Source organism: Heloderma suspectum, chromosome 3 (genome assembly GCF_057233095.1).
Source record: "Heloderma suspectum isolate Gila_16-S chromosome 3, 16-S_ref, whole genome shotgun sequence".
NCBI lineage: Eukaryota > Metazoa > Chordata > Lepidosauria > Squamata > Helodermatidae > Heloderma > Heloderma suspectum.
Window position 1 is genome coordinate 212351671 of NC_139460.1, and position 15966 is coordinate 212367636.

Below are 15966 nucleotides of genomic sequence, written 5' to 3' on the forward strand. Positions count from 1 at the left end.
GAAGCGTGTGACAGGCTTGACTGGGAAAACACGCGTAAAGATTTCTCTAATGTTACAGTGCCAACCAGGACAAAAAGCAAAAGAAGTGTCCCCCCTTTCCATAATCCCCCAAGAAATGTGTCTTGAGTGAGACAATGTCCATTCAAGTGGCTTGTTTTTATTACTTTCTCCTACTGGACGCGTGCCACGTTGGAAATTCACGGTGGGTTTGCGTTAAGCAAAGAATACCTCATAGCAACGGGGATTGTTCAGACTGAGGTAAAAATCCCCAAGTTGGGCCAGTAACTAGTCATTTCTGTTCTCTGCTCTTGGCAGTTAGCCACCTGCTCAGTATTAGACTGTACCAAGTGGAGGGAGGAACTGGGGGCGGTGGGGGGAGAGAGGAAGAGGCTGAAGTTTAATAATTGAACCAACCATCACGCCGAACAGATTTAGTTCAGGACTTGCTGCTCTGGGGACTCTTATGGGGAAATGACCCTGCTGAAGGAGCTCTCCTGCTGGGTTCTTCGCATCTGAGTAGGATCTGGGGTTAGTAATTTGCAGCAGGTCTGTCCATATTAAACCACTGGAGAAAATGTTTGCTGTACACTTAGTGGCCTTTTATTTTACAAAGCTCAAAGAGGACCAGATCAAAAAGGTAAGATTTGGCTGTGTTGGCTGCTGTTTTAAGATTGGCTTTTTTCTTTTCTGTTTTACACAGTGTTTCCTTTCGGCAATAAATAAATAGGGCTTTTGTGACAGAACTAGCATGTTACTAGCAAAGTCTGGCAGGGGGTGAGTTTTTGCTTGGCAGGTTTAAATCCATTTGCACCCTTGCAAATGAAAAACCCGAGGGTTATATTTAAGGAGATAAATCTTAGTATAAGCATTGATTGTGTAAAGTTCAGAATCTCTAGTAAGTATCAGCTACAATGGTAAAGTTTAGAATTTAACAAGGCATTTCTCTCCCCCTGCCCCCCCCCCATACATCATAAATGGAACTCTGTGGTGCTTGACTTGCTAGTTTGCATTATAAACTGCATTTTAAATCTAAGGGACTAATTTGGTCACCAGTCATGAAGCCCCCTTGAAGTCAGTGTGATTACACCCAGCTAAAGTGGGTTTGGGTCATCTGATCCAAGACGTATTAAAATCATGGGAGCATTCCAGCTGTCTTGAAGGGAGTGACAGAACTGCCCCAAATATTTGCCCCACAGTTCCCATTTTATTGGATGGAGGAGGGGATATTTCTGTACAACTCCAATGGCTTGCCTTAAACATCATTGTGCGAGATGTTTGCAACGTTATATTTAAATGAACGGTAACATAAGAACATTTTATATGAGGACAAACCAGTAAATGTCTTTCCATGGGTAAACAGTTAGCAAAATCCCAATTTTGAAAGAAGAAAAACCACACACGGAATGATGACCATTGCTGCAATAACACTTTTGATAATCAAATGCACTATAATTTCATCAAACCAGAGGTTGTTTAATCAAATGTCCTATTTACTTACTACAGCTTTATACTGCCCAATAGCCAAAGTGTTCCAGGTGGTTCGCAAAAATTAAAAACCTAAAATACGACATGACAAAACATAATGTAAAATCTTGAAAAGTTTACAGCAGAATAAAACCAGAGTAAAAACCATCAGCAGGAAAAGGTCTAAAACCACAATAACACACTTATGTTACAATCCTATGCATGTTTAGGCAGAAAAAAGTTCTACAACTCTCAGCATTCCCCAGCCAGCATGCAGGACTTTTTTCTGTCTAAACATGCATAGGATTGTGCCCTTAAAAACATAAGGACTAAAAAGCCTGGGATAGAACTTAATCTATAATGTAATCAAACTGGGAAAGACTTTTGGCATCTAATTGTTCCATTATGTGACTCCCTGGCTGTTTTTGCCCTTCACCAGTTCTTGCTTTTCTCCCTCCCCACCCACCTTTCCCCCTAGCATTCTAGCCATTCTCGCACTGTCCTAATGGCATTCCTAGAGCTAGGTGTAGATTGTCACACGTGCTCCCTAATCTCCACAAAGGACAGCAATTAAGTGAAGCAATTTCACCTTCTGAAAAATGAGTTGTAAGGCCCCAGGCCTGAACCAAGCTATTAGTAGTTTTTGAGGGCTTAGATGATCCATAATGCTCTCAGACTTTGGTCCAGTTGGCTGTGGTTTTCCCGTATCAGGCTTCTTGATTTACCAGAATGAGTCAAAGGTCGTTAGCACAGCCTCAGCACATAAAGAGCTGGAGTGTCTTATCAAGATGTGCCTGGGAAGTGAGGCTTGTTTGCCTTAAAGCTGAAGATGTCTGTGCTGGGAAACCTCTGATTGTTTCCCTTCTGACCAAGTACTGTCAGCCTATGCTGGGAAAGTTGTAGATGAATGCTAAATAACGCTTGCTGTTGTCATGCTGCCTCACTGCTAATATGTATGGTATAAAACTCATTTTACCCCCTGGCTCTGGGTTCAGAGAAGCTGTCTGATCCAACCATTGGATACGCCTGTTTGCTGATGGTACTCAATAAAGCACTCCTTGTAAGTAAACCTGGATATGATTTATCACTATCTTGGCACCTCTACATTAAGAGGCCTACTGCAGGGGCAATATATGAGTCAATAGATTAGTTGAGAGAACTGAGGCCTTAACATAAAAGATGTTTGATTTTCAGGGTTTGGGGGTTATTTTGTTAAGAACCTCCATCAGTGGTGTTTTTTATGTTTTCTTTTTTTAAAAACAAGTTCTCTTTCTTACATTGAAATTGTATTGAAATTGAAAAATTTTACATTGGCAAAAAACCTCTGGCAGCCCCCCTCTTATCTCGATGTGCCCTAGTGTGCTTATCTCGTGGTAGCAGCAGGTAGCATCAATGCCCTGCTTCAGAGATGGGCAGTTGGGAGCCACCATTTTATTTTCCCATAATGCCCCAGAGCAATAATACATCCAGGAATATTGTAGGAGATTAAAATTATGGCTCCTAGACCTAACTTTTTTTTTTTAAAATTAGCAGATATGGGGAACATGTGGCCCTTCTGATGTTGGTGGACTAGGGCTGATGGAAACTGCAGTCTAGCTTCATCTAGAGGGTCCCATGATTTCCACCTCTGCTGTAAAGGGGGAGGCCCAGGGCAGGTGTCAACAGGGGGGTTGCCAGGAACCCTGGCAGCGCGCCAAAGATGCTGGGCTTATATAGAAAATGAAATGCTGATAGGTTATTATCATGCACAAATTCTACTACATATGTCCAGACTCTTTGTAAACACCTCTCTGCTCAAACCTGAAGAGTTATGGGCAGCAGCCTGCATTTTTAGTATCCTGTATTTTTACTCTGAATGCATTGACCTGCTCCCAGATCTTCTTCTGTGGGTAGTCCAGTAATCCTAGAGACATGTTGATCCCATGAAAGGCATAATCTCACTTATTCAGTGTTTAGTTTACTCACCACTGTTGTGTCTGATCCCCCCCCCCACATATGCACACAAAGGATGACATTTTAATTTATATTCCTCAAATATAAAATGAATTATACAAGAAAGAAAAGCCCCTCCCCAATTCTTTTTAAAATATGGATAACAAAGATGTAGCTGAATGTTCTCATTAAGCTTGTCATTCAATTAACAGACAAAAAAGATTAATTGTTCTTTAATGTATTAACACGTTGATACCCTTCTTTGGCCCTTATGTAGTTAGTCAAGTTAGCTAAATTTACTCTCTTCCAAATTCTTTCTAGTATTTACTTAAACATGAGGTCAAACTAGACATGCCAGTGGTAGACCTGTTAACTTTGACCAAATTAACTTTAATGCAGTAGATCTTTGAATAGGATCTACTACTTAAAAAAAAAAAGTGTTAACCACAGGAGAAGGGGAAAATCTGTGTGTGTGTGTGTGTGTAGGGTTATCCTTTACCTCCAACTTGTTATTTGCATCACAGAGCAAAGCATACAGTATATCCAAAGGGACCTGCATATTTAGCCCCACAGGGCAAATACTTTGGGGTGATTTTAATTAGTGAAAGTGGTGTGTTTGTGTAGGGGCCAGGTTGACCCACCTCCCTCAGCAACATGGTCCTAATCTGAATCTCTTTCACACACAAATTCTCCACTGCACCTGAATCTGAATCACACACACGTGCATGGCCGTTATAACCCCCCCCCCCACAATCCACCAGCAGGTGATCCTGTTTATAGATCTACTGAGTTGCATGTAAGAACATAAGAAGCTGCTGTATACTGAGTCAGACCATGGGTCCATCTAACCCAGTATTGTCAACACTGACTTGCAGCAGTTCTCCAGAGTTTCGGGCAGAATTCTTTCCCAGCCCTGCCTGGATTTGCTAGGGATCGAACCGCAGACATTCTGCATGCAAAGCAGGTACTCTACCACTGTGCTATAGCTCCTTCTGAACAATCATTGTTTAATTTAGCCCTAAACTTGGGTCTCCCTCTAATCTCATATAAAATGTGGGCTGGGGGGTGTCTAATTTCAAGAGAAGCAGCTGTGTGCGTGCTTGTGTGTACACGTGTGCATATGTGTGTGCCAAGTCTTCCACCATCCTTGGCTTACCTTCCCACAGTCTCAGTTGCTTTCCACCTCAGCTAAACTCTGATACTAGAAGCAAGCTTGGCTGGCAGAAAAGCATTTCGGAGAGATCAGTGGTGTACATGGGATGGGTTGGATCAGCTCCCTGCACCTCTGTGTCCCCTTTCTGCTAAAACTTAGACCTCCCCCCTTGGTGCTTTATTTGCAGTTGGGGCTGGCCCAGGTTTTAACAAGTGGGTGTCCTGCCACTTCTAGTTTAGCCTTTAGGACCAGTTGCTTCCTAAACTTATTCTGGCAGTACGTAAGAGATGGTTGATCAATTCAAGACCACAAGTCTCAAATTTCCCTTCTGGATAACGTAGCAGAATAGTTAGCAGGTCTGTAGGTAATTTGTAATCTCTGATACCTTTAAAAAGTTTAATTATTGCCTACCAAAAGACTTTGGGCACTGCCAACATAAATTAAATAAAGACTGTGAAGGAGAAACCACCACCTCTCCAGCAGTTGATAGAGTATGCTTTTATATCTTTCCTGAAGCTTAAAGGATGTGTAGTTCCACTGGTATAATGTTCTATGAACAATTTTCTTTACTGGTTTCGATAGTGCATTATTAGCCCAAAGCCACATAAACCTCTTCTGGGATTCTTTCCTTTAGAGAGAATGTGGGTTGTAGACAGTGTAGCAGCTAAGGAACTGAGCTACATACCAGGAAGTCCCCTGTTTGAATCTTGCCTCTTCAAACCACTCAGTCCATCCCTCCCATCTGCAGTGTAGGGCAGCTTTCTCCAGTGTGGTGTCCTCCTGATGTGTTGGACTATAAACCCCAGTATCCCCAGCTACCATGGTCAGTGATCAGACATGATGGGAGTTGTAGTCTAAAATGGTTGGAGGGTACTAGGTTGGGCATGGCTGCTATAGGCGATAATAATACTGAGTTACCGTGTTGAGCTGTTTAAAGAATTGCAGCTAGATAATGAAGCACTTTGAACACATCAAAGCATTAGACAAATGTTAAGTATGACTATTATGAAATCTGTCTCCCATTTCGTTTAACATCTTTTGACATCTTACCCGACCTCACATTTAGCAGCTCAGCGCTAAGATTCTCATCAACGCTTTCTTGTTGCATCAGTCTTGCATCAGGTGATTCTCAAATTGTGATATTTTCCTGAACCTTCTGAAATATGTAGTTAAAGAGTATAGCAAGTGCTGTATTCGCAAACACTGGGGAAAAGGTGGTCTTACTTCTTACATTTTTGTAATTATTTCTTGAGATGGAAATGGCTAGCTGTTAATCAGAAGGGTCTCTGGTTTGACTAAATTATAGTCCAGGGGTGATGAACCTCTTTCAGTCTGTTAGATAAAAAGTCCTTGCTTTTGGTTTAGAAGAAAAGAATGCCAGGCAGGCAGCAGTGGATCCAACACTATTTTATTGAACGTTTTGCAAAACGGGTGCAGAGCAGTCTGGACCCCGAGACACGTGTGCAAAAGCCCTTTATATCATATCGCTTCTATTGTTCTTACCAGTAACCAATGAAACAGTTAGTACATCGGCTCACTAAGTTAATATCCAATAAACAGTCACTATCAGCTTACCAAGCTGTTAGTCATGAGCGCATCAGTATGATTCCCTTTTTGCTCCGCCTATATTTTCCCGCCACTCGGGCTCTTACGTAACTTGAGACGCCAACGGTTATGGAGTCTCCTTTTTTTTCTAACAAGTCTGCGGGCCAAATTCTATTTTGGAGAAGCTCTTGGGGGCCGCATTCCAGTGGTGGGCAGGGCCAAAGGGGCAGGACCAAAATCCCCCAAATACCAGCATATTTTAATGTTATGTATCCGGGGCAGGGGGGATATTATGGCTTAGTTATAGTTTTGAACCTTGGCAGCTCTTGTAGTGTTGGGAGTACCAACAGCGGGTGGAGCTTCTGCTAAGTTCTTCAGTTCTGTGTGTGATAAATAAAGGACAGTTGTGTTTGAGGCCTGCTGAGTCTTACAGTCATACCCTCTACCTCTACAACATTTAGCTTAAGCTCTTACTGCTGGTCAGTAAGCCTTAGGAGAGGCATTTCAACCTTTTAGAATGTGGGAAACAACTACAAAAGCCAGGAAACCACCAAGCGGTTGGTGGTTGGGAGAAAGGGTATGGGCGCCAGGGGAAGGGGCCGTGGCCATCTGGGGAACACCGGAGGGCCAGATTTGGCCCCTGCAACCCATTATAGTGCACTGATTATCAAAGGTGTTGCTACATCAGTGGTAATGCTATTACTGCATGTTGTGATTCCCAAGTCCCCTGATTTAATTCTCTGAAGGTGTATGCATGACTAGTGAGGAAAATATAATTGGTTTTTGTACTTGTTATACGTGGTCAAGCTTATGTTTGACACATTAGTTTGGTAAATCTGACATGTTAGTTTGGTAGTTAGGTAAATCCTTACCTAGCAGCCAGCCCTCCCTGCTGTCTCTTTGGCAACAGATGTGCAGCTGGTGGTGACAAGAGGGAGGAGGGCCTTCCATTTGTGGGGACTGCATTATGGAATGTCCTCCCAACAAAGGTTTACGAGGACCTTTCTTTTGCCTGCTTTTAACTGAGCTTTTAGGACTGTTTATCCTGGCAGGCATCTTTAGTTGAGCTTTTAATCTATTTTCTGGTTGGCTGTTGCTGATAAGGTTTTTATGACGATGCTTTGACGATGTTTTATTGCTATTTTTCTTCGTTGCTATTATTCTTAGCAACAAAATATAAACAATTTTGCTTTTAAATTTTGCTGAAGTTTTATATTTTTATTTGTAAGCCACCTTCAGTTTGATTGAATCATAGAAATAAATAAATATGTAACTAGGCAGGGAAGTTTAGATCCTGTAAAGTAAGGCTGGGATTCTAAACTATAGTCCAGGGATTCCCAGTGGTGTTTGGTGCAGTTTCAGACTTTTGCCAAGGCTCCAATAAAAACAAAAGATGAAGCTGTGGATGATCTGTTGAAGTTTGCACCACATGCTAAAGAGGTAACCCACTTAAAGAACTCACCTTTTCAGCAGTGCAAGCACTTGCAATGGGAACTTTAAAAAGAAACACCAAGCATCTTCCTGTTGTGTGCATGGTTCTCCCTGACAGATACAGAGTTTTATTGAAAGAGTTTGTGGCCATAGAAAATGAGACCAGCAGTTGGCCACTGATTCACAAGTCTTTCATGTGATCTGTTGCTTGATGGTATAAAGGTAAGGCAGCGACCTGGTTCACATGACACGCTGTGGCTTACCATGGGTTATTTAAGTCATGATGAGCCTCAGCGCCCATGGATGCCATTTTGCATATCCAACTCCCCAGCTGGGGGTTTTCGTGTCATGCAAACCCAGCCACGGTGGGTTATATGAGGGTGAAACAACCCTTGCATAACCCTACAACAGACCATGCCTCATACAAGGGTTGTTTAACCCTAGCATAACCCATGGTGGCTGGGTTCGCATGACATGAAAACCCCTGGTCAGGGGTTGAATATGCAAAATGGTGGCCAGCACACACTGTAGCCTCACTGAGGGTTAAACATCCCATGGTGGGCTGTCACGTCATGTGAATTGGCCCAATATGGTGGGCCACAAAGAACAAGCAAACTAGAATAGTAGTCCTTCATGCAGCAGAGTTTAAGACCAATTGATGGAAAGGAGACCTTTACTCTAAAAGATCTCTCTCTGGCTGTGTTTGGATGACACATGCATAGCCCACGATGGGTTAATAAATTACCCACAGTAGCTTATTTTTTAAACAGCTCAAGATCCCCTGCCACAGGAGTGGGCTAATAAGCTACTGTGAGTAGCTTATGTGAGTAGCTTATTAAGCTCCTGTTTGTAATTTGACTCACACCCCTGCCCTGTGTCCTGTTGCAGTGCTCCAGCTTGAGCAGTGGCACTGTTTCACATCTGGAGTGCGGGAAGTTTGCAAGATCGGGACAAAACTTCATACACAAAACCAGTCAGGAGGTACTGAATCCACCATCAACACCCTGCACAATCATTCACCAAGGAGCAAAAGTCCTGTGTGCACCAAAAAGGGAGAAGTGGCTAGAAAACCTTGGGGGTTTGCAGAATAGGGAACACAGTCCACACACAGCCTCTCCTAGTTGGGAGGCACCAGTTCCACCATCAAACCCTTGAGCATTTAGTTCAGAGGAGCAAAAATCCTGAGTGTACCAAAAAAGGGGAAGTGGCTAGAAAACCTTGGGGTTTGCAGGATCGGGACCAAACTTAATACCCTGCCTCCTCTACTAAGGAGGCACCCTCTGCACTGTGAAAACCCTGCATCTTAACTCTGAAAGCAACGAAAATCCCGGCAGCACCAATAAGTGGGGAGGTGCCTTTAACAACTTGGGGATTTGCAGTCAGGACTAGACCTCATACTCTGCCTCTTCTATACTGCTGGCTTGGTCACTTTAATCTGTTCCTAAGCTGTAAGCCAGGGAAGAGCAAAGCAGCAGCTGTTTTGACTGCTCTTGCCACAGTGACTGCCACACAACACAATAACCCATGATGGGTTAAATAACCCACTCTGCAGACTGTGGGTTATCAGAGTGGGTTAGTTTGGCCAAGTAAGCCATTGTGAGTTAAAAAACTCCCACCAGACAACACAATAACCCATGATGGGTTAATTAAGCCATGTCGTATTGTCCAAACCCAGTCTCTCTCTGTTTCTCTGAGGTCTACTGGGTAATATACTAACAGTTGGCTATTGTTAGATCTGGCGAGTTAAGCAAAGGATAGTCCAATTGAAGACTTAGAAAAAATAATAGCATCACCTTCTCGTAATCTGATTTTTAAAGGCCGCAAAGGTTCAGCATGCCCTCCAAAGAGGCAATGCAAATGTTAGCTTTTTGATAATGGCAGAGAGAGCTGTGTTTTCTCAGTCCATCTGGTGGAAAAAGAGGTCAGCTGTGTGTGCTTCTTCCTACCTTACAAATGGAAGCTATGGAAGGTCACTGCCCTGAGTGAGCATATGTGGAAACTCATATTATGAAAGTAAGATTATACTTCAGTCTGGTTGCCCCACAAACACCTTTAAATTTCCTGAACTTTTTCCAGAGGGTCTTAGTTCATGGGTCGATGAGTTGTTGGGGTAAGAATGAATTTGGATTCATAATATTTTCAGGCATCTCAAACATATCTGCAAAATATAACATGGAAAGTGACCCTGAGAGGCTGATCCAGATGGTGCTTTCTTGGGCTCATGGTTCAGCGATACCGTGCACAGCTGTGTACAAGGGAAATGTCCCAGTGAAAGGCAAGCATCTTTTCTCTCCAGTGATGGCGCATCCACGGTCCTGGCAGTGTTTGCTAGGTTTCCAAAGAATTGTTATCTCTGCTTACATGGAAGCACAATGGATCATTTCTGCTCGTTTGGTTTCAAAAGGGATCAAGAATGGGCAATATATCCCCAAATGTGCTCCATGAGTACAAATCGATGTCTGGCTGAGTACAGAACAGACCTATTTGTTCAACACCCTTGTAAATGAAATTCCCTTCGCATTAGGTCACCCACATGACTGATTTTACCCATGCTCTCCATCAACACCAGACTACCGCCTCTCAAATCCGTTCTACCTCATGTGTATTTGTATCCATAAAAGTAGACTTGGATGTATAATGGTGTCAGAAGCGCCCTGGTGGCCTTTTTCGGTAGACTCCAATAGCCAACTCAAGACACAGACGGAAGGTTTAGGCTTTAATCCTTTTACAACTTAATGACTCTTTCAGATGCTAATCACCAGCGACTAAGTAAAGGAACAGCAGAGTGGCCTATGCGCCGAGTAGGCAGTTGATCCCCGTTTGAAGGAGAGTCACTTGAAGACCCTGAACTTGTGGACTAGGGAGAGATCCTCCCTCTTTCCCTTGGGTCCACGGGAGGCGGCCTTTGCTTGCATGCCAAACGGGCACTATGCCTCCTTTCCGCGCCCTCCATCGCTCTTCGCTCTTTGCGTCTGCGTCGAGCGTCCAGCAAGCCCCCCTCCCGCACTTGCTCACTGCCAGGTTCACTATCTATCTCAGGAATGCCAGCAGGAGGAATCTCTGCCAGCTGCTGTGCCTGTGAGGGATGAGCTGGCTCCTCTCCCACAGATTGCTGATCCTCCTCAGAATCAGAACTGCTCTGGGGTTCTATTGGCTCAGTTTCCACCCTGACATCATCCCCGCTCCCATGAGGCCCGCTCCCATGAGGCCCCCCCCTCGTGCTCTTCCCCTGGGGCCCTGGGTTTGTGGGGGTACAGCTGGTGGAAACGCTTTAGCAGCAAGGGAGCGTGCACATTTTCCCTGAGTTCCCAGGTTCACTCATCTGGCCCTTACCCCTTCCAGTCCACTAGATATTGCAGGCAGCTGCGAGAAAGGCGGGAGTCCAGAACCTCTGCGACCTCAAACTCCTCCTCCCCCTCCACCAGCACTGGCGGCAGGTGGGAACTGACTGAGCGATGAGGGTCGCCAGAAACCTGGGGGAACAGCAAACACCGATGAAAAACAGGATGGATCTTCATGGAGCGGGGGAGAGCCAGGCGAAAAGTACCGGGTTAATCTGGGCTGTAATCTGGAAAGGCCCCATGTGGCGAGGCGTGAGCTTCCTTGCGGGCGAGTGAGAGGGGAGGTATTGGGTGGACAACCAAACCCAGTCCTCCAGTTGCAGAGACGGACCTGGCTGACGCCGCCGGTCTGCAGAGGCCTTGTAGGCTGTCTTGGCTTGCTCGAGGGAGTCCCGTAAGAGGTGGTGTACCGCTCGTAACTCCTCTAAAAAGTCATGGGCCGCTGGCACCGAAGAGGGAGCTAAGGTGGACAGGAAAGCCTTGGGGTGGTAACCAAAATTGGCAAAAAAATGGAGTTTGGCGGGTGGAAGCATGGCAGGCATTGTTATAAGCAAATTCTGCGAGAGGCAGCAAGGAAAACCAGTCATCTTGCTGGTAATTGACATAACAGCGCAAATATTGCTCCAGAGTCGCATTGGTACGCTCGGTCTGACCGTCTGTCTGTGGATGGTGGGCGTAGGAAAGACGGAGCGTCACATGGAGAAGCCCAAGTAGCTCCCTCCAGAAATGGGCAGTGAATTGGGCCCCCCTATCTGAAATGAGAGCCTCGGGCCATCTGTGGAGCTGGAAAACATGCGCCAAAAACAGCTCCGCTGTCTCCCTGGCTGTGGGAGACAGTGGAGCAGAGCAGGGGATGAAATGGGCCATCTTAGAAAACAAATCCACCACCACCAGAATGGTGGTCTGACCATGTGAGGGAGGCAAGTCAGTGATGAAGTCAAGGGAGAGCAGTTTCCAAGGTCCTGAGGGGGTAGGCAGGGGGTGAAGCAAGCCTGTGGGATTGCCTGAGGAGGCCTTCGCCCACTGGCAGGTTGGACAGGAAGCAACATAGGTCTTGACGTCCCGACACACACGAGGCCACCAAAAATCCCGCGTCACTCCGTGCAGAGTCTTGGCGAAGCCAAAATGCCCAGCGGTGGGAGAGTCGTGGCACTGATGGAGGACCTTCTCGCGGAGGGGTCTAGAAGGCACATAGACCCGACTGGAATAGTAAAGCAGGCCACCTCGCAAAGAGAAGGGGGTAGAGTGGGGGGGGCAGAGGTTAGCCTCAAGTCCTCCACTTTTGTGCGAACAAAAACATCCTGAGCCTGTGCAGAGTGAAGGAGCTCCTCCCAAGAGTGAGGCACTGCAGCTGCCACCAGGCTCTGGGGGGGGGGAAGAATCAGAGAGGGGGGGATTTCCCTCACCCCCTGGCTGGAGGTCCAGCTTACGAGAAAGAGCATCTGCTTGTAGGTTGTCGGAGGCCTTCACTTGGCAATTCTTAAGGTGGAACCAGGGGGGAAAAAAAGACCACCTAATCTGCCGCTGGTTTAAGGCACGGGCTGTCTGAAGATGTTCCAGGTTGCGATAGTTGGTTCTAACTTTGACTGGGTGCTGTGCCCCCTCCAGAAGATGACGCCAGGTCTCCAAAGCGGACTTGATGGTAGGGTTGGCGGAGAATTTCTCCCCGAAACTTCGGGGGGCCAAGCGCCAACGTGTTCAGCCCCCCAAACAAGTTTCGGGGAGAAATTCTCCGCCCCCCCCGCCCCCGCACCCTCCCCGGGACGGGACTTACCTTTCCTGAATGTCCCTCCCGGTGGCGGTTCGTCGGGTCTTCGTCAGGGGCGGGGGCGGCAGCCGATCTTTTGACCAGCTGCTGCCGCCGCCATTCCAATAAAACAAACAAAAAAACCACGCCCCTGTTATAGGCTACGTGACGATTAACGTAGCCTATCACGGCTAGATTTGCAAAGTCAGCCGTGATAGGCTACGTAAATCGTCACGTAGCCTATCACGGGTGACTTTAAAAAAAAAAAGCGCGTACGGCTAATGGCGGCCCCCATAGGGAGCCGCCATTCGCGTTCCTTATTTGGTCGCTGTAGTCTACGTAAAGATTACGTAGACTACGGCGACCAAATAAGGAACGCGAATGGTGGCTCCCTATGGGGGCCGCCATTTGCGTATGCGCTTTTTTTTTTTTTTTAAGTCACCCGTGATAGGCTATGTGACGATTTATGTAGCCTATCACGGCTGACTTTGCAGATCTAGCCGTGATAGGCTACGTTAATCGTCACGTAGCCTATCATGGGGGCGTTTTTGTTTTTTTTAACTTTTTAGTTCGCAGCCGGGCGAGGCAGGAAGCCTCCTCCCCCTGGCCTGAACTTCGGGGGGAGAGCAGCAAAGCGCCTCCCCCCCACCGCGAAAAGCTGCGAGACCAGGTAAGTGACTTTCGTGCACCCCTAATTGATGGCCAACAATTCCTTTTTCCAGATGGTATAATTCCTCTCAGACATGTTCAGCTTCCTGGAGTGGTAGGCGCAGGGTTGCAACCCGCTGCCCGCCTGATCTGGCTGAAAAAATACCACCCTCACCGCAAAGTTAGAGGCATCAGTTTGTACCACAAAAGGCTTCCTCGGGTCGGGATGTAACAGGATCGGCTCAGAACTAAAAAGCTTCTTAAGTTCCTCGAAAGCCTGTTGGGCAGATGCCGTCCAATGAAAAGGAGATTTCCTGCCCAGAAGGAGGTTTGTTAGAGGAGATGTCAGCCGAGCAAAGCTGGGCAGGAACTTTCTGTAGAAATTAGCAAACCCCAGCAAACGTTGCAAGTCCTTCTTGGTGGATGGAGCCTGCCAGGAGAGGACAGCCTGGACCTTTGCAGGATCCATCCTGATACCGTCAGCTGAGATAATGTAGCCAAGATAGTCCAAAGAGGTTAGGTCAAACGCACATTTCTCGAGCTTGGCATATAGATGGTGCTCGTGGAGGTGCTGGAGGATGGCGGAGACATGGTGCTGATGGGCGTGAGGGTCCTCAGAAAATAAAAGTAAATCATCGAGATACACAATGAGGAAAGTGTCCAAATAGTCCTGGAAGAGGGCATTCATAAAACATGAAAACGTGGGGGGGGGGGAGCGCAGGCAAACCCAAACGGCATCACTAGGTATTCATACGCTCCATACCAGGTGCCGAAATAGTTCTTCCACTCATCCCCTTCCCGGATGCTAATCAGATTGTAGGCGCCACGCAGGTCCAACTTTGTGAAAATCTTGGCTCGCCCCAGGCGCTCCAGCTTCTCTGGGATCAATGGGAGGTGGTACTTGTCAGGGATCGAGACCAAATTGAGGGCTCTATAGTCGTGCACCGGGCAGAGTTCTCCAGATTTCTTGGCCACCAAGATGGTAGGGGTGCAGGCGGGGGAGGAGGAAGGGCGAATGAAGCCACGTTTGAGGTTTGTGTCCAAAAACTCTCGCAGAGCTCGAAGTTCCGGCCCCGACGTCGAATACAGTCATCCAGTGGGGATGGGCGCCCCTGGAATAAGGTTAATGGCACAGTCAAATGGGCGGTGTGGGGGGAGCTGGTCAGCCTTCTTCTTGTCGAAAACATCCCAAAAAGCTGCATACTTCTCTGGGAGGATCACTGTAGCTGAAGAACTGCCAGAAGCAGACGAGGACGGGGAGGAAAGGGTTAAGGCCTGGACTGGGACTGGTGCCTCGATCGGGAGGCAATGCTCCCAGCAGTAGGGAGACGCAAAGTCCACTTACTGAAGCTCCCAAGAAATCTGAGGATTATGCTTAGAGAGCCAGGAAACACCCAGCACGATTGGGTATTGGGGAACCTTGGCCAAGTGAAACTGAATCTGCTCAATGTGGGACTGGGTGCGCAGAGTGAGCAGAGCTGTAATCCAGGTCACCGTGCCCTAAGAAAGAGGACGCCCATCGATGGTCTCCACTGCCAAGGGGGCAGGAAGAGGCAGGGTAGGAATCTTGTGGAAAAGGGCGAAGGTTTCATCCATGAAACTGGTCATAGCCCCCGAGTCCACTAAAGCCAGGGCCTCCACCCCACCCCACTGGGAGGAGCGGAGGTGAACATGCAATAGCAAATGGGAGGGTGGGGGGGTTGCGGAAGGCACCCACTGGATGTGGAACCGACCCTCACACTGGAGGCCCCCAACAGGCTTGGGGGGTAGCCTAGTCAGGCCTGGGGGTGAGGAGGAGAAGGGAGAGGAAAGAGAGGAGGGGGAGGCAGAGGAGCTGCAGGTCTAGCGTGGCAGGTTTTGGCAAAATATCCCAGTTTTCCACAATGAAAGCATCAGTGCTCAGTGCGCTGCCGCTCTAGTTCCTCCAGCGGCAGTGGGGCTCGGGTAGCTCGCAGCTGCATCGGGGTGTCCTCCGCCCCCACCGCAGGGGTGGGGGGTGGGGGAGGGGGCAGGAAACAGGGGGGATGGGAGGAGGGAAATCTTGGCCATTGGCGCCCCGCCGGGTCTGCTGGCGGCCCTCCAGCCGACTATCTATCTGGAGGCAGGTCTGGATGAGGTCTTCCAAAGTAGGCAGGCTAGGCGTGCACACCAAACGGGCGCTACGCCTCCTTTCCGCGCCCTCCATCGCTCATCGCTCTTTGCGTCTGTGTCGAGCGTCCAGCAAGCCCCTCTCCCACACTTGCTCATTTCCAGGGTCACTATCTATCTCAGGAATGCCGGCAGGAGTAATCTCTGCCAGCTGCTGTGCCTGTGAGGGATGAGCTGGCTCCTCTCCCATGGATTGCTGATCCTCCTTAGAATCAGAACTGCTCTGGGGTTCTATCGGCTCAGTTTCTACCCTGACAAATGGATAGTTATAACGATTATAAAATCTTTATACAGCCCTTTGGCTCTGACATCTGGCATGTTGGATGCGGCATATTCCTAGCATAAAGTGGCTCACAAAATGGGCCCATTTCTAATTCTAGCAAAGCAGTCTATACTTATTTTGAATGAAGGGCATGATCTAGCCAAAATTAAGTACGTCTGTGTTGTGTTGATTTCAATGGGGGAGTAAGTATATGCTAATCTCTGTTGTGCGGGATTCTACAGTGTGCTTAATTTTGGCTAAATCGTGCCTTAGTGTGCACTGAATATACACTCAA

General features: G+C 47.2%; 1 protein-coding gene across 1 annotated transcript in view; it reads left to right on the forward strand.

Annotated features, from left to right (window-relative positions):
* The first annotated feature begins 423 nt into the window (after positions 1 to 423).
* Positions 424 to 15966, forward strand: part of LOC146350709 (hexokinase HKDC1) — a 51070-nt gene continuing 35527 nt past the window's right edge. Inside the window, exon 1 of the mRNA XM_084845450.1 lies at positions 424 to 637. Within this exon, the coding sequence (XP_084701576.1) occupies positions 575 to 637 (63 nt within the window). The 5' untranslated portion in view covers positions 424 to 574. The remainder of the gene's footprint in view (positions 638 to 15966) is intronic.